The sequence below is a fragment of the Erinaceus europaeus genome, chromosome 19, assembly GCF_950295315.1.
Source record: "Erinaceus europaeus chromosome 19, mEriEur2.1, whole genome shotgun sequence".
Classification (NCBI taxonomy): Eukaryota; Metazoa; Chordata; class Mammalia; order Eulipotyphla; family Erinaceidae; genus Erinaceus; species Erinaceus europaeus.
In genome coordinates, this window is record NC_080180.1 from 19,645,398 (window position 1) to 19,665,429 (window position 20,032).

General features: G+C 55.9%; 1 protein-coding gene across 6 annotated transcripts in view; it reads right to left on the reverse strand.

Annotated features, from left to right (window-relative positions):
* KIF21B (kinesin family member 21B) overlaps window positions 1-18,415 on the reverse strand; it is a 47,342-nt gene extending 28,927 nt beyond the window's left edge. For all 6 annotated transcript variants that reach the window (XM_016187678.2, XM_016187677.2, XM_016187679.2 and 3 more), the window contains exons 1-8: window positions 18,091-18,415; window positions 4,224-4,446; window positions 3,895-4,077; window positions 2,191-2,340; window positions 1,971-2,105; window positions 1,525-1,692; window positions 1,312-1,427; window positions 728-923 (exon numbers count right to left, since the gene is read on the reverse strand). In XM_016187678.2, coding sequence (XP_016043164.1) covers window positions 728-923; window positions 1,312-1,427; window positions 1,525-1,692; window positions 1,971-2,105; window positions 2,191-2,340; window positions 3,895-4,077; window positions 4,224-4,446; window positions 18,091-18,131 — 1,212 coding nt within the window. In that variant the 5' untranslated portion in view covers window positions 18,132-18,415. The remainder of the gene's footprint in view (window positions 1-727; window positions 924-1,311; window positions 1,428-1,524; window positions 1,693-1,970; window positions 2,106-2,190; window positions 2,341-3,894; window positions 4,078-4,223; window positions 4,447-18,090) is intronic.
* Between the last annotated feature and the right edge of the window lie 1,617 nt (window positions 18,416-20,032).

The following is a 20,032-nucleotide window of genomic DNA, read 5'->3' on the forward strand; positions in this document are numbered from 1 at the left end:
ATAGAGTTGTGGACTTAATCTCAAAGGCTACTTCTTTCAGTGAAGTGCCCTGTATTGTTGGCTCTTCAAACTGATTTTTAAAAATTCTCCTTTTCTAAATATATATTTTATTTATTTACTGGATAGAGACAGAGAGAAATCAAGATGGAAGATAGTGATAGGGAGAAAGAAACACCTGCAACCCTGATTCACTGCTCATGACGCTTCTCTCCCTGCAGGTGGGGACTGGGAGCTTAAACTCAAGACCCTACACATTGTAATGTGTATGCTCAACCAGATGCGCCAATGCCCCACCCTGGATCTTCAGATTGTTGAAGACAAGCTCAAACACTCCCATACTCAGAAAAGTTGGCTCCCATGTTGCATTCTCTTAAAACAATATTAGAGCCAAACCAAAACTCATTTGTCTACCAGGTTCAGATTTTGGACCACGGACTGTGGTTCCTGCCTTAGTCACTGGAATCAAACACTTTCTTGCCTTGATTACCCCAGCCTAGCCTGTCTGCATCCTAGAATGCCTGCCTGCTCTATCTCCTATAGGTGATCTCTAATTTACTCAAAGAAAAAAGAAAGAAAGAAAGGAAGGAAGGAAGGAAGGAAGGAAGGAAAGAAGAAAGAAAGAAAGATAAAAATCAATGCAAAAAGCCACCTCCTCGGTCTCCAGGACCACCTCAGGGAGCAGGACTCCCTTCCCAATAGTCACCCCATGGGCATGCAGCCAGCTCACCGCCTTGTACTCCATGAGCTCCATCTGCAGGCGTGCGATCTCAGCCCGCAGCGCGCTGATCTGCTGGCTGGTCTTGTCCTGGTTCACCACCACCTTGTTCTTGATGTTTCGAGCCCGGTTGGCATATTTCAGCGTGTTGAGCGTCTCCATGAAATCCCGATCAGAGGGGCTCACACAGGCGATCATGACCGTCTGGCTGGAGGTAGCAGGGTACAGGTTGGGGGTGAGGACTCAGGCAAGTGTACTCCAGAAGCACCCTCTTCCTTCACCCTTCCCCCTCCGCTGCACCCGGGGCCCCAGGCATTGACCAGGGCAGAGACTTGCCCTAGGGTGTGCTCCCCACCACATATCTAGAGGGTGTGAGCCCAGCCCTGTGTTTTCCTGGCACCGCTCACCCACCACCCCAGCAGGCACCATCACACCCCCTGGACTCTCCCTGCTGTGTAGTCAGGAGTCGGGTTTGAACCCACCAGGGCACACCAGGGGCTCCAGGTTGGAGCAGAAAGCTCCCTGCACTGCAGGCAGCCAGCACCCCTTGCCTCAGGCCTGCATCTGGCCCTGACAGAGGGGCGGGGTAGGGGTACCTGTTTCCACCCAGCGAGTCCTGCAGCAGGCGGGTGAGCTTGGAGTCCCTGTAGGGCACGTGCACCACCTTCTTGCTCTGGTCGCCCAGCGCACTGATCACGTTGCCCAGGGACAGCTGTGGAGACAGACCTCGGTGCTGGTGGGGCACTCAGGATGGGGGGAAACCCCAGAAACCCCCAGTGCCCACAGATGTGCGGGAAGCCGGTGCCTACCAGACCACAGTTGATGGAGATGCCCTCCTTGGCGCGCTCGCCGGTGGCCCCGGTGCGCTTCAGGCGCTCGGAGCCTGCCAGGTCCACGAAGTGAAACTTGGCAGTGAGCGTCTCATACTCGCCTGCGGGCGCCGGGCCATCGGGGAGCCCCGGCACTGCCTCGTTCACCTGCAGCACAGGGTGGCCTCTGACTCCGTGGCAGGCCTCTTCCCTGCCCCCCAGGATGGGGCAGAGCAGGCGGTCACCTCTGCCAGTGCCCAGCGCCCCAAAGGCCAGCTGCATGGGCCGAACCTCAGACCTCAGGCGACAGGAGTCGTCACCTCATTCAGCAGATGAGGTGACTGAGGCTCCAGAAGAGACAGGGAAACCCAGTGAGCCCTAAAGCGGAGTTTTAGCTCCAGCTCGCTGACTTGGTCCCCCACCCCCACCAGGCCCTGCGTGCTCACCGGGCTGGACTGGGTGCACAGGCGCATCTGGCACAGATGGATGGTGAAGATGGCGTGGGAGCGGGAGCTCTGCACGTTCATCTGTGTGCTGGCCGTGGTGCGTGACAGGGCCCCTTGCTTCAGACACTGGATTAGCTGGGGGGAGGTGGGGAGCTGCGACATGAGGATGGGCTGGGGCGCCCCCTGCCTGTTCTCCTGCCTAGCCCTGTGCAGTGCTCACCTCCTCCTGGGAGTTGATGAGGCGGGACGTGACACCGGTGGTGTAGATGCCACCACTGGCGTCCTCATGGATCTTGATGTTGGACTTGCGGTGGCGTGAGTCCGGGTCGCGGGTACTGTCAAACAGGTCCAGGATCTCCTCATTGTAGAGCTGCGTGGATTGAGGGGCACGGTGTGGGGATCGAGGGGACTGCCCCTCGCTGCCCAGGAACCAGCATCCAGTAGCCCTCACAGAGGGCCAAGGACCTGAGGAGACGCAGGGACATTCCTGGACCCAGTGGAGGCAGATTGGCCCAGAATGGGGCAAATCCTCTAAGATATTCTGGAGGGAGGGGCGGGGCCTGAGGGGCAGGACCGGGTGCGGGAGGCCCTGGGAGGTGCCCAGATCCCCACAGCCTCAAGGAGGTGACAACAGCCTCCCATGGGGAGGAACCTGTCTGCATGCCCTACCCATGCTCTGGGTGGGGAGGGGCATGGAAAGCATCCTCCTGGGGAGCCCACCCAGCTTGGAGAGTGACCTGGCTGGGAAAGGTCACCCCACACTGATAGGCTCAGCTACTGGGGTCCCCACCAGTCCCTCACTGGCAGGAGGGCTTGGGCAGCTCACAGGTTGGGGGGGGGCTGAGGAGTGGGAGGTGGGACGGGCCAGCAGACAGGGCAGGGCTGGCTATAGCCCCTACAACCAAGGTTTGGGGGGGAAGGAAACAGGACTAGAGCCTACAGGTGTGGGTACAGTGGTGTCTCTCTGGGGAAAGAGGCACAGCATCATTTAACCCCTTGGGGTTCAGCCTCAGTGTAGATTTCTAGGAACTGGCTGCTCTTCGGGGATCTCCATGGCAACGAAATGGAGCCAGGACACAAACAAGAAGGGACTATGGAATGACTGACAAAATCAGACACACACACACACACACACACACACACACACACACACAGAGCGTGTCTAATCAGAAGCAGACATCTGGGAGGACAAAGATAGCTCCTCAGTTGCGTATACAGTCCCCTGGGGTGGAGCTGCTGGGAGGGAGAACTGGGATGTGGGGAGTCTCCAAGAAGGCAGGGCCACCTTTCCTTCCTTCGGAAGGCAGCCTGGGCACTGCCCAGCACAGAGAATGCAGACCTTCCCACCCATGCCAGGGCAGGGTCTGTGAGAACTGAAACTGCCTGGGTTTGATGCCCAGGGGAGAAACTGGTCTTGTCTGAACCCTGAAATTTATCTGAAATGTCTTTGGATCCACCTCCTTCCCAGAACCCCTAGGGAGGGGCGGCTTTTAGGTGGGGATGGGGTAGTGTGGGGAATAGATATGTGGGGGGGTGGCTGCCTCTGGGGTGTCTGAGCTGGGACTCAGTGGAGGGCATAGGTCAAAGAACTCAGAAGTGCCCCCTGACCCTCAAAGTCCCATTAGTCCTGGACCTTGGTCCTCTCATCTCATTCTCAACACCCCTAAGAAACAGATACCATCACTCTCATCTGACGGATGGGGAGCTGCCCAGGGCCACGTGCCACTAAAACTATGAAACAGCCAGTGTGAGATGTGTACTCACGCCCCACCTGCCACTGGGGACCCTTTCAGAGCGCACCCACCAGTGGTCTTCCAGCCCTTGATTGGATCCTTCCAGTGGTGGGGGACTCATCACCTCAGAGGCCGCCATGTGCCTTCTCACCCTGCTGCCCCTGCAGAACCGAACACAGTGAACACAGTACCTCCAAGAACTGAGCGCTGACTTTGAATTCCGGCCCAGCCACACCCTTCTCCTGTGCCTGCCGCTTGCGCTCAGCGATGCCCCCGAAGAGGTGGGCGATGGCCCTGGGGATGATGCCCTGCTCCTCCTCTGACGTCACCGTGTCGAAACCGGTGCCCATAGTGTACGTCTTTCCAGCCCCTGTCTGCAGTGGCAGAGACAAGGGGTGTTAGCCAGCACCCTCTGAACCCCTTCATTGTCCGCCTCCTGGCCCCGAGCCATACCCCGTGAGGTCTGAGGGTTGCACCCTGCCCTTGGGGAGAGCAGGTGGCAGGGACCCTCATGGCTCACCTGCCCATAGGCCAGCACTGTGGCGTTGTAGCCCTCGAAGCAGCCCTCGATGAGCTTGCTCACACAGGTTGAGTAGATCTGCTCCTGCCAAGTGTCCAGGTCAAAGACAAAGTCATAGGTGAAGGCTTTGTCCTTCCCCAGCAGCACCTGGGGCTCCCCAGGAGTGACAGAGGTGCAGATGTGACAGCCCTCAATCTTCTCCTTTGACAGCTGGGGCCGGATCCTGCGGGGTTGGGAGAGCTTCCGGTCAGACCTGTTTCCCCCCTCGCTGCCCCCAGGATCCCATAAGCTGGAGGAGCAGGAAGCAGGCTCAGGGTGTTCCCAGGAAGGAGCAGTCTTGCTGACAGCACAACAGTCAAATGAAGAGGAAGTCAGCACCAGCCTGATGGCAGGCGGACGGTAAGGTCTGTGGGCTGCTACATAGCCTTTCTAGTGGCCAGGGAGGTGGCGCAGGGGTAGAGCACTGCATAAGACAGTGTGACACTCAGTCTTTTGTGTGTCTCATATATGTGCTATAGCACTGCTTCCAACCGATTTCTTTTAATTTTACACCGAGACAGAGAGGGATAGAGGAGGAGAGACACCAAAGTGCCGCTCCATGGTTTATAGTGCCATGCATGTCTCTCCCCTGTGGTGACCAGGCACTTAAACATGGGCCCACACGCATGGCAAAGTGTGGGATCTAATGGCTGTGCCATCTCCCAGCTGCTTTCCCCCTACCTTATTTTAAAATTATTATTATTATTTAAACTTTATTTTATAGGACAGAACAGAGAGAAATCGAGAGGGAAAGGGGAGATATAGAGCCAGAGAGATATTCTACAGATGGGGATCAGGGGCTTGCACCTGGGTCCTTATGCATGGTAATATGTGTACTTAACCAGGTATGCTACCACCCAGCTCTGTTAAAATTATATTTTTACATAAAAAAATTCGTGACTTCTTCACTAGATGCCTGTGGGCTATACAGGTATTATTATTAATATTTTTATTTTTGAACCAGGGTTATTGGTGGGGTTCAATGTCTACATGTTGAATTAACCACTCCCAGAATCCCCCTTTTTCATTTTTCTATTTTTAATTTTATTTTAATCAGCGATTTACAAAATAACAAAATAACAGGGGACTAATTCCACCACCAGAGTTCTGTACCCTCATTCCCTCCATTGGAAACTGCAGTGATTCTCCCAAGATCACAGATATGGGTTGGCTATTATTTCTAGAACTATCTGTATGTGTGTGTGTGTATTGTGTTTTTTCCCACAGCTACACCCATTACTGCTACTGAATATCCTTCCTTTCTCCCACTTCCCTCTCTGAGTCCTGATGGAATTGGGTTTCAGGGCCCTCTAGTCATCTTCCCCCAATATATCCTCCCTCTGGGAGTATGGACCAAAATTCTTTTGGGGGTGCAGAAGGTAGGAGGAGAGAACCCATTTTTTAAAATTATGATAGAGATAGAGAAATAGGGGAAGGGAGAAGAGGAGCGAAAAAGAGACATCTGCAGCTGGCTCCACCATTTGTGAAGCTCCTCCTTGCAGGTGGGGGCAGGGGTCTCAAACCTGGGTCCTTGAGTATGATAACTTGTGAGCTTTACCTATTGTACTAATGCCTGGCTCCTGAGCTATAGCCATTATTTGCCTGGTTTTATAGATGAGGAAACAGAAGCTCAGGGAATTAGTAACTCCAGCACAGGTTGCATAACAGAAGGGAACAGAGCTGACTGCAAGTATGGCCGCATCAAGGTGCTCCTGACTGAATGGGAAGCCTTATAGGCAGCACCCAAATGCAGGGCAGAGAAGACAGCACGCCCACTTCTGGGGGCAAAACTCAGGATGGGGGAGAGAGAAACAGGCCCAGGCAAGTTCTGGGGAAGCATAGGAACTCTCACTGGGGCCTGGGGTGGTGATGATATTAGGGTCCTGCAGCCAGCGCCCACCTGCCCCCTACTGACATAGAGCCTAGTGGAACTTTCTCAGGTTTGAGTTCTGGTTCCCCTGCAGGAGCTGAGGGTCCAGACCACAGTAGGAAGGTCTGAGGTTTACTCTAGAAAGGCATCAGGCCACCCACAGTGGGGGCACCCCAGATTCGAGAGGGGGTGCTCTCCTGGGAAAGGAAATGGCATCAGGTTGAGCTGGCTCAGTATGGATGGGACTGTCTTGTCCAGAATAACCCCCAGCCTCCCCCCCCAAAACAGGTTCCATGACAACCAAGTATGAGTCAGTGAGACTGTGCTTCAGGGGGGTTGGCAGAAAGCACCCCTTCCCAGGCCCCAAAGTAAAAAAGGGGGTGGGGGCTTAGGCACTAACACTCACGGTCTCACACCAGCCCTGCTCTCACAATGAGCCACTTGTCAGGTTCTCTCTGCTAAGCCAACATTGACCCAAGGGAGGACAGCTGCAGGGGAGCCAGGCCCTCAGCCAGAGGACCAGGGCCTCCAGGCTGCCACCCTGTCCCTGCCATTGTCCCTGGCTGCCCTCGCCAGAGCTGTGAACCCGGGTGAACTGCACTGTATTGCGCGTGAGGGTCTTTGGGAGCTGGGGAGATCCTGGGGTCGGGGGGAAGACTCACCTAGTGGGGACCTAGCTCACCCTTCCATGTGGGAGTCAAGCTTATTCCTTAGAAATGAGGCCTCTGCTGTGCCCTGCTATGCTGAGAGGAATGAAGACCCCACAGCTAACACCCATACTCACCATCATCCAGACAGAGGTGGGGGGCACCCTATTTCTGAGTCCCCCATCTGAATTGGTTCTAACTAGGAAGGAGTTATGGTTTTCTGCTTGTCCTCACAGAGGGGACACCCCCTCTCTGTCCAAGACCCATCATAGACACACAGAAAGCACGAGATGCTTGCAATGTCACCAGAAGGTGGCCTGCTCTGCCCTTGTTAATACAAGTGCCTGGTGAGTCAGTGACAGCTTGGGGTTCAAGCCTGGCCAGTGTGTGCCCAGGGCAGTGCTCAGCATGCCAGAGGGAAGACAGCAGGTGACCTGAGGTGAGAGGGAGACTAAGCACACAGCACCAACCAGAACTGCACAGCACTGGCTATGGCACCTAGGACACCCAGTGAGTACCAGCCCTCACCACGTGGACTGCTGTGATGGGATTTCTGGATCCTGTTCAAGCACCATTTAATTACCCGAGGCAGATGGTGATGCTGGTGATTGGAGGAAATCAAATCAGGGTCCCCTGGAGATGGGGGGGGGGGGGCAGGACTGCTAGGTTGAGTCTGTACATCAAGGGCAGCCTCCTATTCCTTCAACAACCAGCCCCTAGCCACAGAAGCCTACAAGCCAGGGACAGAGAACAACAGAGGATGGGGAAGAGGGGGCTCAAGGGCTTTTGGGTGCTGGAGTATGGGGTCCTGGGGGCGGGGTTTGTGGACAGCCAGCCTCCTGCTGTCCCAGCTACACCAGAGTGCTTTGCAAATGGCTGAGCAGGGTCGCCCAGAGAAGGGGTGCCAATGGGAGTCCGAGGAAGTGGCCCTGGGATGGGGTGCTGACTCCCACCAAGACTGGCTTAGAAGGGGGAATGCTGGACCAGGTACTTGCCAGTCTTTATAATCTACAGTTAAGATTTTTAGGTGGGGGAGACAGCATAAGGGATCTGCAACGTGACTCTCCTGCCTCAGGCTCTGAGGTCCCAGGTTCAATCCCCAGCACAAGCCAGAGCTAAGCAGTGCTCTGGTAAAAATACAAATAAACAAAAATTTTCTTACTGCATTTTATTTATTTATTTATTTATTTATTTATTTATTATTTTTTGTCATCTCTGGGGATTCACCACTCCAGCCTGATTTTTTCGGAAAGAAAAGAGACAGATATGGAGAGGTACCACCAAAACTCCCCGCCACCCTGTGCAGTGGGGGCCTGGCTCAAACCCTGGTCACATGCAGGTAAAGCAGATACCCACCCAGGTAACATGTCTTTCTGGTCCTTATTATTTGCTTTTTATGACAGAGACATGTGGGAGCACTGCTCAGCTCCAGCCTGTGACAGAGTCAGGATTGCGCTTTGGGCCTCTGATGGCTCAGGCATGCAAGTCCTACGGGTTAACACTGGACTATCTCCCCACATGCTGTCCTGAGCAGGATCCACACCCAGGACCCACAGGGAAGGGTGGGAAGGAGAAGGTGGAGGGAAAGGAGGTAGGGTCCCCATCACAGCCTCTGCTCTGATCTCCTCCCGGCTGGTGGGCTAGGCTGAGTATTGTCTACACTACCTGTCCCATAGCTGACCTCCTAAGAAAGCCCTCCAGCCTCTTTCTTCACCCTGGGAGAGGTAACCTCTGTGCAGGACCCTCTGCCAGCCCCATCTCACCCCAGATAAGAGGAAGGAAGAAGCTGCCCTTTGCTTTCCTGGATCCTCTCTGGTGGCACAGAAAGGATGACCCCCAGTTTCTGGGTCTCCTGGTGAACCTCACACACCCAGGGACACTGTGGTGCAGAACCTGATAGGGCACGGGAAAAATACGAACAAGAAATGATAGCCTTGTGAAATATTTGAAAAAGTAAAATCAAACCATAAGCCAGGCTGCTGGCTTTCTTCACTATATTTCTGTGGCTCAAACACCCGGTGTCCTTTCTGTCCTCACCGGGCACTGCAGTCAAGCCCCAATGCCTCTGCAGTCTGCAAGGGAGGCTGGTGGACCGGCTGGGCAGGCTGGGCTCAGAGGGGCCCCGGAACCTCCCGGAACAGAGCAGGGTTTATTCGCCACTTGGCAAGCAGCAGGCTGTGGGGTGGGAGCAGGAGGGCACATGGGGGGAGGAGGAGGGCCCAGCTTTTCAGAGGCAGGATCTTGGCTCGGGTGCGAGGCCGCCCAGCTTCCTCTACTCACAATTGAGCAGGAGCTGGTGTGATGTGTCATTTAGTTAAACATCCGCAGCCTCCCCCCACCACCAACACACACACACACACACACACACACACACACACACACACACACACACACACACACACACACAGAAGTGCACTGAGGGAAGCATTGCCTGCTGGGGTCGCTCCCTCCTCCAGCTCCAGCCCCATCTGTGGGGACAAAAACCCCCCAGGCTATAGCCTGGTTGGAGGAAGGGCTGATCTCAGCTGTTCCTCTTGTCTACAGGAGACAGGAGAGGGCCAGGCAGAAGGAGAAGGACTGGGGATGGCTGGGATGGGTGGGTGGTGGTGGGGTGTTTTTGAGAGGCTGCCAAGGAGAAAAAGACTAGCTCTGTAGAGTACGGCATCAGGGAGTCTCCAGGAGCCACAGGCTTTGCAGGAGGAGAAGGGATTAGCTTCCTTCACCCCTCCTCGGTGACATCACACAAACCCTGCCCACCAAGAACCTTGGGGTCCTGGCCCAGCTCCCAGGTGAAATCAGCCCCATTCAATCAGGCTGTAGCTCCTAATAGACTTGTACTCCCAGCCCCACATCCAGGCACCTGGAGCTTTGTGAGCTGCCAAAACTAGGGGTGGCGGTTCTTAGATTCCTTAGTAGGTAGGATCTTCTCAGAGATGTGATATCAGGTGGCATGTTGCTAGACTGGGACTAATGCATAAAGTCCCGAGTTTGCCTCCCACAGTCACCTGTGCCTCTCCTCCCTCTCCCTTTCTCCTTCTTATTCTCTCATGTTAATAAATAGATCTTTAAAAAGAAATCACTGGCCAAGAACTGTTCCAGAATCCCAGAAGTCAGTGCATTATGGTCTGTGGTTCCCCAGCTCAGGAACCCTATTCTGATTTTGGTCACCCAACTTCCCATCACTGATTCATGAGCCAGACTGCCTTGCACACTGCACCACTGAGTCCTTGGGTGGGTTCTGCATATGAGGGTGCAGAAGAAGGGACATAACCAAGTGCATAGCTGGGAAGTTGGGAGGTGCTCAGAAGACCACCCGTGCCACCAGGCCTGGGGAGAGGGGACACCCAGAAAGGGAGGTTGGTTGAAGAAGCAGGTGCAAAGCTGGTGCTTATGAGCAACTGGCAGGCTGGGAGCTTCCAGGTGGGGTAACACAGCCCCCCAACCCCGAAGACTGTGAGAAGAGCTAGAGGAGCCCCTCAGAGAGCCAAGATGAAACCCCAGGTATAACTGTTCCTTTCTCCTGCAGGACCTCCGAGACCTTCCCAGAATGAGAAACAAACACCCAGAGACTAGAGAGACCTTCCAGGGAGGGGCTGAAATGAAGAAGTTCACTGTCCCACCTCTGGGTGCTGCACCCAAGCCTGAGGGGGCAAAGCAAAGCTGCACAGATCCCATCACCCTCCTGGTGCCCAGTATAGAATCTGAGTGCCAAGTTTCCAGCGCGGGGTACACCAGAGCCACCAGTGCAAGTGTGTGTGTGTGTGTGTGTGTGTGTGTGTGTGTGTGTGTGTGTGTGTGTGTGTGTGTGACAAAAGCGAGCCCCGTGACCTCTAGCCTGGACCTGGAACACTGAGTCACAACCCTGACCTGCTAGGTACCAGCTCTTGCTCCTCCTCAGTGACAGAGCCAGATCAAAGGGGCACTGAACCACAGTGGTAGGGAGTGATATAAGCTATCAGGGAACTTCTGGCCTGCAAGGAAAGGCAGGGAGTCTGGAAATCTTCTCCAGAATGATGGCCACAGTAACCTCTGTTCCCAGACCTTACTCACTGCGCTGGGACAACACTGATGCCTTTTAAGGGCTCACAAACAAGTGACTGTGATGTTCCTATGGAGCAAGGAGACTGGGAAGGTGGATGGAACAGGCTGAAGCCACAGGGTTCTCAGCAGGAAGGTGACATTCAACCTGGCCTGCCAGTGCCTCGTCCCTCTGCAGCTACTGGCACCAGGGCAGGCAGGAGAGGTTGGCTTGGAGAAAGATGATCCCCTCAGAGACTGATCCCCACAGCTGCTGCCAGTGTCCGGCTCAGCCTCCAGAAAGCAGTTTTCCTGTCTGGTGGCTGAGAGGCCAGGCAGGGGTATGGGGGGCCTGGGAGGCTGCACCCCTGCAATAGCCAGAGGGGAGAGAGGACATCTACACCCTTGTCTACACCCCACCAAGATGAACATTCTCCCTCCTCCTTCCGGCAGACTGCCAGCTCTGCGGAAGGCTCTGGAAGCAGGACCCCGCTCTCTCAGGGGAGTCTGGCTCCCAGACACCTGGGCTGTGAGCTGACTTATCCCTGAGCAGGCGTCTCCCTACCTAGGCCTATCTTCCCCCAAGTGCTGCTTTTAGCTACAGGGGTTCAATGGACCTTGTTGCCTTGGCCCCTCACAGACCCTCTCTCTGAACCCCCAAACAAGAAGGCTTTGTCCTGTGGGGTCAAAGGGCATGGGAAAAGGAGGCCCTGGTGAAAGGGGCAAGTCAGTTCTCTCAGCCTGACTTCTGCCCCCGAATGTGCTTTGGGGAGCACAGGGAGGAGCCGGGGACACCCCAAAGAAACATATGGAAGACTTGGGGTGTCAACTCTGGTGCTGGGGGCTCAGGACTCTCCAAGCACCCCTCAGGGAATGTCCTTGATTTTTCTTTTTCTTTCTTTTCCTCTTTTTATTAGCTCCAGTTTATGGTGGTGCTAGGGATTGAGCCTGGGACTTCAAAGCCTCAGGCATGAAAGTTTGCTTTTTGTTTTTTGCATAACCATTATGCTCCCTTCTCAGCTCTCTCTTATCTAGTGGAACTATGTCCTTGAACAGGAGTGGTTTCCCTGCTGCAGGCCACTTTCCCATTCAAACACAGAGAAGGAGAGACATTAGACATCAGAACTCCCTCTAGTACAAAAGCACCTTCCTTGGGGCACCAGGGCCTGGCCCTGAGCCTTTCTCAGGATGACAAAGGACCCCCTGCCCAGTAAGCTATCTCCTGGGTCCTGTCCTTGACTTTCCTTACAGCTTAACACAGGGCCCTGTGTGCTGAGAGATGCCCAGTCCAATGGGGAGGATGCCCCCTCCCAAAGACCGAGACCACTTGGTGTCAAAGCTGGGGAGCAGGGGGACAAGGAGTTGCTGTGAGGGGGGCCAGTCCCAATCCCAAGCTGGACAGTCCTGGCAGTCAGGGCTGCCCCTCAGCTGCACTGCTTATGGCTTTTATCTCTTCCTGACAGGCCCTTCCCCCCACCCCCAACTCCTCTCTGGCATCTGGCAGGGTTTCCCATGACCTCCCTGGAGATGGAAACACTACAGCCATGTTGGCATCTGGTGGGGGACAGCTCCAGGGACTGGGCCCTGGGGACCATCCCCTGCTGAGGAATGTAGAGCAACAGGCAGTGGGCTGAGAGCCCCACCCCCTAGACTGTTCTCAATGTACTTGAACCCAGTCTTGACTACCAGCCTTAGGAGGGAGTAGGGGTAGAGCCTCTGGAAGGGACAGGGGAGCCCCACAGCTGCTCTGTGGGTGGGTTTCCACCAGGGGAAGCAAGGGCAGGGACTCTGGGGACAAGGGACTAAGGTGCCCTGCCCCCTCCCTTCCATTCCCCATGGCTGCAAGAAGTAAACTCCAGATTGGGGGTGGGGGCATGAAAAGGGAGAATTCACAGTTCTTCCACCAGGTGCTAGGAGGCCTACCCCCTAGAAACAGAGGGCTGGATTTAGGGGGTCAAGGAGGACCAGCCCACAAAGCACACACCCCTCTGATGCCAGGGAAGTGTCCCCTCCCCACACCACAGCCCCTCATGATGGTCAGGCCTCTCTCTTCAAGTGGCCAAGAGCCTGTAACAGGGTAGCCAGAGTATACTAGGCCAACCCCAAAACCTTCTCTAAACAGGGACAAGGTGGAACTCAGGCAGGAAAGAAAATTCTAGACAGAGCTGCAGGAAGTTTAGGAAAGGGATCAGGAGACTCATGGCAGGAGACATGACAGGAGATTCAGGGCTTGGGAGGTGACCCATGCAGGTTTTGGAGGCAGGACCTCAATGGGACAGGTGGGCCCCAAAGGCAAATCCAGACACCTCATCCCTTGTCACCTGCCTGCTGTCACTTCATGCTTCCACAGGCATGCCCCACCCCCATGGTGGCAGCGAGCAGGTGTGGGAAGGCCTGTGCAGAGACCAAGGCACAGAGACCCACATGCTGAGCAGGAAGGCAGGCAGGAGAGGCACCAGGGGTGGGAGCTTGGTGGTGACAATGCTCTGGGTTCAAACCCCACTCCTGGTTGTTGGTGTTGGGTGCTCTGGGCAGAAGGAGGAAGAGGAGTATGGGGTCCAACCAGCTATTCAGTAAGCAAGGGTGCTGATTTTCCTGCGAGTTCAGGCTCCTCGGCATCTCATGTGCTTGCTGTGGCAGACAGACACACACATAGAAGGACTGAGGAGGAAGCTTTCGTTTTACCTGACAGTCCCTTCAGCTTAAACTACATACTACCAAGGGGCATTTTAAGTTAGAGTTTTTAAAAATATACTTTGAGGGAGTCGGGCGGTAGCGCAGTAGATTAAATGCATGTGGCGCAAAGCACAAGGACCCGAGTAAGGATCCTGGTTCTAGCCCCTGGCTTCCCACCTGTATGGGAGTTGTTTCACAAGCAATGAAGCAGGTCTGCAGGTGTCTATCTTTCTCTCCCCCTCAGTCTCCTCCTCCTCTCTCCATTTCTCTCGGTCCTATCCAACAACGACAACAATAATAACTATAACAATAAAACAAGGGCAACAAAAAGGAATAAATAAATATTAAAAATATATACTTTGAAAAAATTATTTTGTTTCACAAGTTATAGGTAAATTGAGTGGTGGTGGAGAGAGAAAAAGAGAGGGAGAGAGAGAGAGAAGAAGGAAGAGGAGGAGAATAGGAGAGAAGTATGATGCCACGGATTGAAATCAGGATGGCATGGCTGGAGTCCAGCATGACACCACCTTCCAGGTTAGGCATACTTTTTTTTTTGCCCCCAGGGTTATTGCCGGGGCTCGGTGCCTGCACCACAAGTCCACTGGTCCTGGAGACCATTTTTTTCCCCTTTTGTTGCCCTTGTTGTTTTATCATTGTTGTGGTTATTATTATTATTGTTGTTGTTGCTGTCGTTGGATAGGACAGAGAGAAATCGAGAGAGGAGGGGAAGACAGAGAGGGGGAGAGAAAGATAGACACCTGCAGACCTGCTTCACCGCCTGTTAAGTGACTCCCCTGCAGGTGGGGAGCTCGAACTGGGATCCTTATGCGGGTCCTTGTGCTTGGTGCCATGTGCGCTTAACCCGCTGTGCTACTGCCTGACTCCCTACCTCTTTTTTTAAGGTGCCTCTTGCATGTGTAAGAGAGCAACACAGATCCAGAGCAACCTTCATTCACTTTCTCCCCAGAGAGACAGGAAGAGAGAGACCAGGGCATCACTCCACCATCCATGGTGCTTCCCCTTCCCCTAGTGTCATGGTGCTCCCATATGGTGTCAGCTTTGAACTCTAGGTCTCAGGCATGGTAAGGCTGGTGCTCTCCAAGGTGAGCTATCCTCCAGCCTCAGTTACACTTTACTTTTTAGACACTTTATTCATCCTAGCCTCCTCCTCTGCATGCCACATACATCACCTGAACCTCTCCCCACAAACGAATCAGCCAGCTATCCATCAGATGGCAGAGAGGGCTGTGTGGAGAAGGGCCCCAGGGCCTGACCAGCGGAGGCCCTACCTTAGCCCCAGCCTGGGTGCAAACTGGAGAGTGCCAGGCTCCTGTGGCCTCTGCCACTTCCCTCAGCCCAGTCCTGCTCCTTCACTGAGGTTTTCAAAAACCAGAGAGCCAATCAGGCAAGGCTTGCCTGCAGGGTGTTTGGGGGGTGGTTTCCGGGGCTGCGGTTCCAGGCTCCACTTCCTGGTGATGACATCAGCCTGTCTCTGCAGCAGTGGGAACCTTGGTTTCCCAGATCCCTCAGCTGGACAGCAGGCTGGGACATGGTGGCAATGGATGACATGGACTGGCCCTGGACTCCCTCAGATCAGAGGCTGGGACACTGCCGGCATCCTGTACCCCAACCTTCACACAGCTATGCCTGTCTTCTTCAGTCTCTGTCCCAGGACACGGGCGTCTCTGAATTCAATACTCAGAACACTGACCAGGGACTGGGCAGGAGCTGATCAAATGCTGTCCCTGTGCCCCTGGCTTATGGACGCCCATCCCTTGGAGGGTCCTTGGAGAGCTCTGGAGTGGTCCTGGCTCCTCCCCCTCCTCCAGCAGCCTCAAGGAAGGAAGCCAGGCAGAGATAAGGGGGAGGGGGAGGGCATGAAAGGGCTCCCGCCTGGTGGGGCTGAACGGGGGCTTGAAAGGGTCTTAAATAAACACACAACACGTGACCTGGTTTCCTTCCCCAATTTTGACTTTGCCAACTTGCATTTCTTAACAGCTATCCCTTCCCCCTCTGAGGCTTGGCCAGCCCTGCTTCTGCAGTCTCACCTCTCTCCTGCACACACCCCCCTACACACACACCTGGGGCTGAAAGTCCTCCAGGCAGCATGATTAAAGGATAAAGGGGTCACAGACAGGCTGGAGGGACTGGCCTGCAGTCTTCTGGTGCAAAGGGTCAGGGACAGGTGGGTCAGATTCCCAGCAGGCCTGGGTGGGATTTGTGAAATCTACTTACACCTAGCCCTTCTCCCTAGAACCCTGAGCCCCAAGCCCTGAAAGCCCCTCTCTGACACCCCTACTCTCACGCACTCCCCAGCCTGGGTCTCCTAGGAAGCCACCTCTGATTATCCTCACAAGGGGATTCCAGTGCCAATAGCCTGGTCTGGTACTTGTCATCTAGTCTAGTGGGACCTTCCCTTACATACACACACACACACACACACACACACACACACACACACACACGCGCGCGCACGTTCCCCAGACCAAAACTGTCTCATTCCTGGTTCCTCTGCCCCAAGAGCAGGACTTAGAGCTCAACACGAGTTATTCTCACAGGGTCTCAGAAAGCACTTCGGTCAAACAGAAGCAAGAAAGGGTTTCCAGAAACTCAAGAGAGCAGGCAGATCTGGCAGGGTACAGTCCCATGCCTTGCAGGGCTCCTGGTGGGACAGGGTCTGGGGCTGGGTTGGGAGATGCCAGTGCCCAGAGCACTCTGCCCCAGCTCCTAGGCGGCACTATCTGCTCCCAACCCAGCCCCAGCCTGTCCGGCCTGTCCTCAGCTCTCTGATTAGAAGCTGGGCTCTGTCCAGGCATTGTCCGCTTTCCTTCCACGGCCGGCTGCCCATTGAGGTCTGGCGTGTGCCAGGCAGGGCGCTCATGCTGGGGTGGGCGGGCCCCCACCTTCCAAGAGTCCCAGAAAGCCTGGCTCTCTTGATGCTCCAATCTCCCCTCCCCTCCATCCAGACCAGCAACTAGAGGCAAGAGGAGGGGACGTGGGGTTCCTTCCAGGGTGATTTGGGTAGAGGGCAGGGATGAGGCCATTACCCCAAGAACTGGGTGCAGTGGGCAGGCATCTCCCTTTCTGTGGGGAGGAGACTCTGGTGGTGGTGTGGGGAGAGAATACCAGCTGATTCTTCACTCCTCTACACAAAGTGCCATCCGTGGGGCTCCCCACATCCTAGATGCCTTAGTTCATGGGGGAGCTTTGTCTGGCTTTTTCCTGAAAGATGGAGTCTAAAGGAAAGCCCCCGTGGGAGGCCACCCCTTCCTGGCCCTGGCACACAGTGGGCGGGGGCCAAGGCTTCATTTCCCTTTATATGAAGCACAGGACTCTCCCATCCTCTGCAGATGTCGCATTTACATCTCTCACACACCCCCAGCACCTCCCTCTCCAACCTCCTCAGTTCCCAGCAATGTCACCCCAGCAGCAGCTGGCCCCGCCCCACCAGCCCACCAGGCACCTGCGGGCTCCTCTTTGTCTCTCTAGGCTGCAGGGGTCATTGAGGCTGTGCTCCAGTGATGCCAGGGTGCTAGGGCAGTGGGAGCACCTCAATTGCCCTCCCTCCACCCCAGCGCTGTGGTCGACTCCTCTCCCAGCCTCAGAGGCTGGTGCCTGGGGCCAGTTTACCCACAGCCATGTCTGCCCTTTCTGTGGGGACTTCCCCGACTTATAGAATCTGGGTCATCTAGAGATCTGCCTTGGACCCCCACCCTGGCCCCATCACACAGGGTTGGGGCTCCTCTCCACCACCCCTGCCTGGGTGACCAGCCCCAGACAGGCTGTCTCCCACCAAGAGACCCTTCTTAAAGAGACCCCTTCCCCAGCAGCAGCAGCAGCACAACCAGGGTGAGGTGGAGTGGTGTAACCTGACTCCACTCAGCACAAAGGATGCCCAGGACTCAACTTTGCAGTATTTCCTAGGGCCTCTGGCACCCCAGCCCAGAGGACCCCTCAGCTCTGGTGTGGCCCCCACCTCTATTCTGTCAAGTCCTAGATAATAAGTCCACCGCTACTCCACCACTCATTATAGCCCGGAACAGAGTGCTCAGGATGGAGGATGGGGCTGGGGTCCCACCCTCCTAAGGCAGAGGCAGCGCTGCAGATCCACGTCCCCCCCCCCCCCCACTCCCTTCGAGATGGGACTGGGGCTCTCTCCCAAAGCACCGAGTCTCCAGGAAGGCCAGGGCACCACCTCTTCCCAGACTTAGATCTTTGTCTGTAGCATCGGCTCCCGCCCAGGGGGCTGCCTTTCTAGCTGGACCAAGAGCTCAGTACAGGCGATGAGCCAGGATGAGATGACCCCAGCCCCCCAGCGTCCCCAAAGAGACAGCAGCAGCCCCGTGGGGAGGCGAAGAGGAAACACACAGACACTCCAGCCTGAGCCAGGGCTGGGTGTGAAATACCGGATTTCCTTGTTTATTCGATTTTCTGATCATTAAGGGATCCCGAGAGGGCCCCGAAATGACCACCCAAACAAAGCCACCTCCCCGCAGCCCCCGGGCCCAGCGGCGCCTCCCGCACAGAGCTCGGTGGCTGCGATCTGGGAGGCGGGCTCGGGCCCCTCACGAGCAACACAAAGCACCCGACCCCCGCCCCCAGCCCCGCCAGTACCTACCTGACGGCCACCTTGACACAGCAGTCGCCCTGGCCGGCCATGGCGCTGTGACACCGGGGTCTGCACACGGATCAGGGGCGGGGACGCGGGGGCCACAGCTGCGGGCAGCGGACGCGGGCACTGCGGGCCGCGGCGACACGAGGGGACATGCTCGCGGGCTGCGGCGCGGCGACTCAGCCGTGGCCGGGGGCGTCCCACCGGGGCTGGGCCCGCGCGCCTCCCCGCGCCATCCGCGGGCGCAGAGCTCGCTGACAGCCCGCGGCGCGCCCCGCCGCTCCCCGCAGCGCAGCACACGCGAGCTCACACCTCCCGTCCGCCCCCACCTCCAGCCGCAGCGCGAACAAAGGGGGCGGGGGCCGGCCAGGGACAGCCCCGCCCCCCGGCCCGCGAGCTGCCAGGGCCACACCCCTTCCAGCAACTGCCAATAGGAGGCCGGGATGAGCTACAGGGCCGGGGCAAAACCCTTTAAAGGGACCTCCTGGCTTGCGTTCACCCTCTAGCTTGGGGAGCTTCGGGGACTAGGTCCCGGCGAATCCGGCCAGCTGCAGCCTGCCCCTCCCAGAGCCGCAGGACCTCATATTGAGGTGGAGAGGGGGAGTCCTTGTTTCATAAAAGAGGAAAGTAGGTCACAAAGAAGGGAACTATCCAAGGTCGCGCAGGGAGCTGGCGGCTAAACCTAGGTAAGACCTCGGGTCTCCGCGCCGCTGCCGGGCAGCCCCTACGCGACCAGCGGCTTAGGCTGTGACCCCCCGCACTGGAGGGTCCACGAATCCCGACACCTGCCTCCACTTGGCCGTTTAATAGCTTGTCCCGGGCCAGCTCCTCACCCGGACTGGCCCCTCCTGTCTGTGGGGGTCACCGCGATCCCAGTGACCCTTAGGACCCACGGGTGACCCCTCTGGGTCTGACTGCGACTCTGCTTTAACGCCTGGCGGCCTGCATCACCCTTGGAACAAAGAAGGCACTCAGCAGGCCACCTGCATAGATGCTGGGGGGACCCTTGGAGAGTGGCTGCCTTTATATGAACAGAAAGGCCAAGGGGGAGCCCTGAAGACTTTAAACGCCTGGCTGTGATGCAGGAGACACTGTGGACAGTCACAGACCCTTTCCAGGCCATCTCCTCCCCCAGCCCAGTCACCTCCCTGCCCCCCCCCCCACTCTCAACATTGGGGCCATTTACAGACCCCTGGCCAGCTGCTGCTGTCCCTCCCCTCGACCAGTTCCCTCCCCTGGAAAGCGCCCAAGAGATGGACCCAGCTGCAGCTCCAGATGTGGACAGTCGCGGGGGGGGGGAGGGGGGGGGACTGACTCCAAGCCTCTTTCATCAGCCTCAGATGATGAAACACTGTTAGAGACTTGGGCAAGGGCAGGAGGGAGGGGCAAGGCCTGAGGATGCATCTATAGGAGTGCCCCCATCCCTCCTACCTACCACAGACCAGATAATTTTTCCATCCACTGAGCAAGATCACTGACCTGTTCAGTCCAAACCTAAACCAAAAATCATTTCTAAGGCACATTTCAGGAGCAAATAACACCCCCTTCACACCCTGACCCCTTTAGTTTTTGTTACTAATTTTTAATCCTGGGGAGACTCTCTGGGGCCAACGGATTAGCCCTCCCAGAGCAAAAGGTCAGCAGAATGTTGAGTCAGCTCCTGGACTTCTTTTCCTCATCTTTAATTGTAAACTATTTATTTGTGAAAGAGAATCAAGTTATCACTCTGGTACATGCAATGCCAGAGATCAAACTCAGGACCTCATGCTTGAGAGTCCAGAGCTCTACCCACTGCGTCACCTCCCAGGCTGCACCATCTTTCTAACTAAAACAAGAGGTAAGGAGAAGACAGTCATTGATGAACTGCCTGCCTGAAAAAGGCAGTTAATTACCTTTCATTCTCATATCCCTGTGAGCCACGCTTTAGGATTCTGTTTCAAGGCTACAG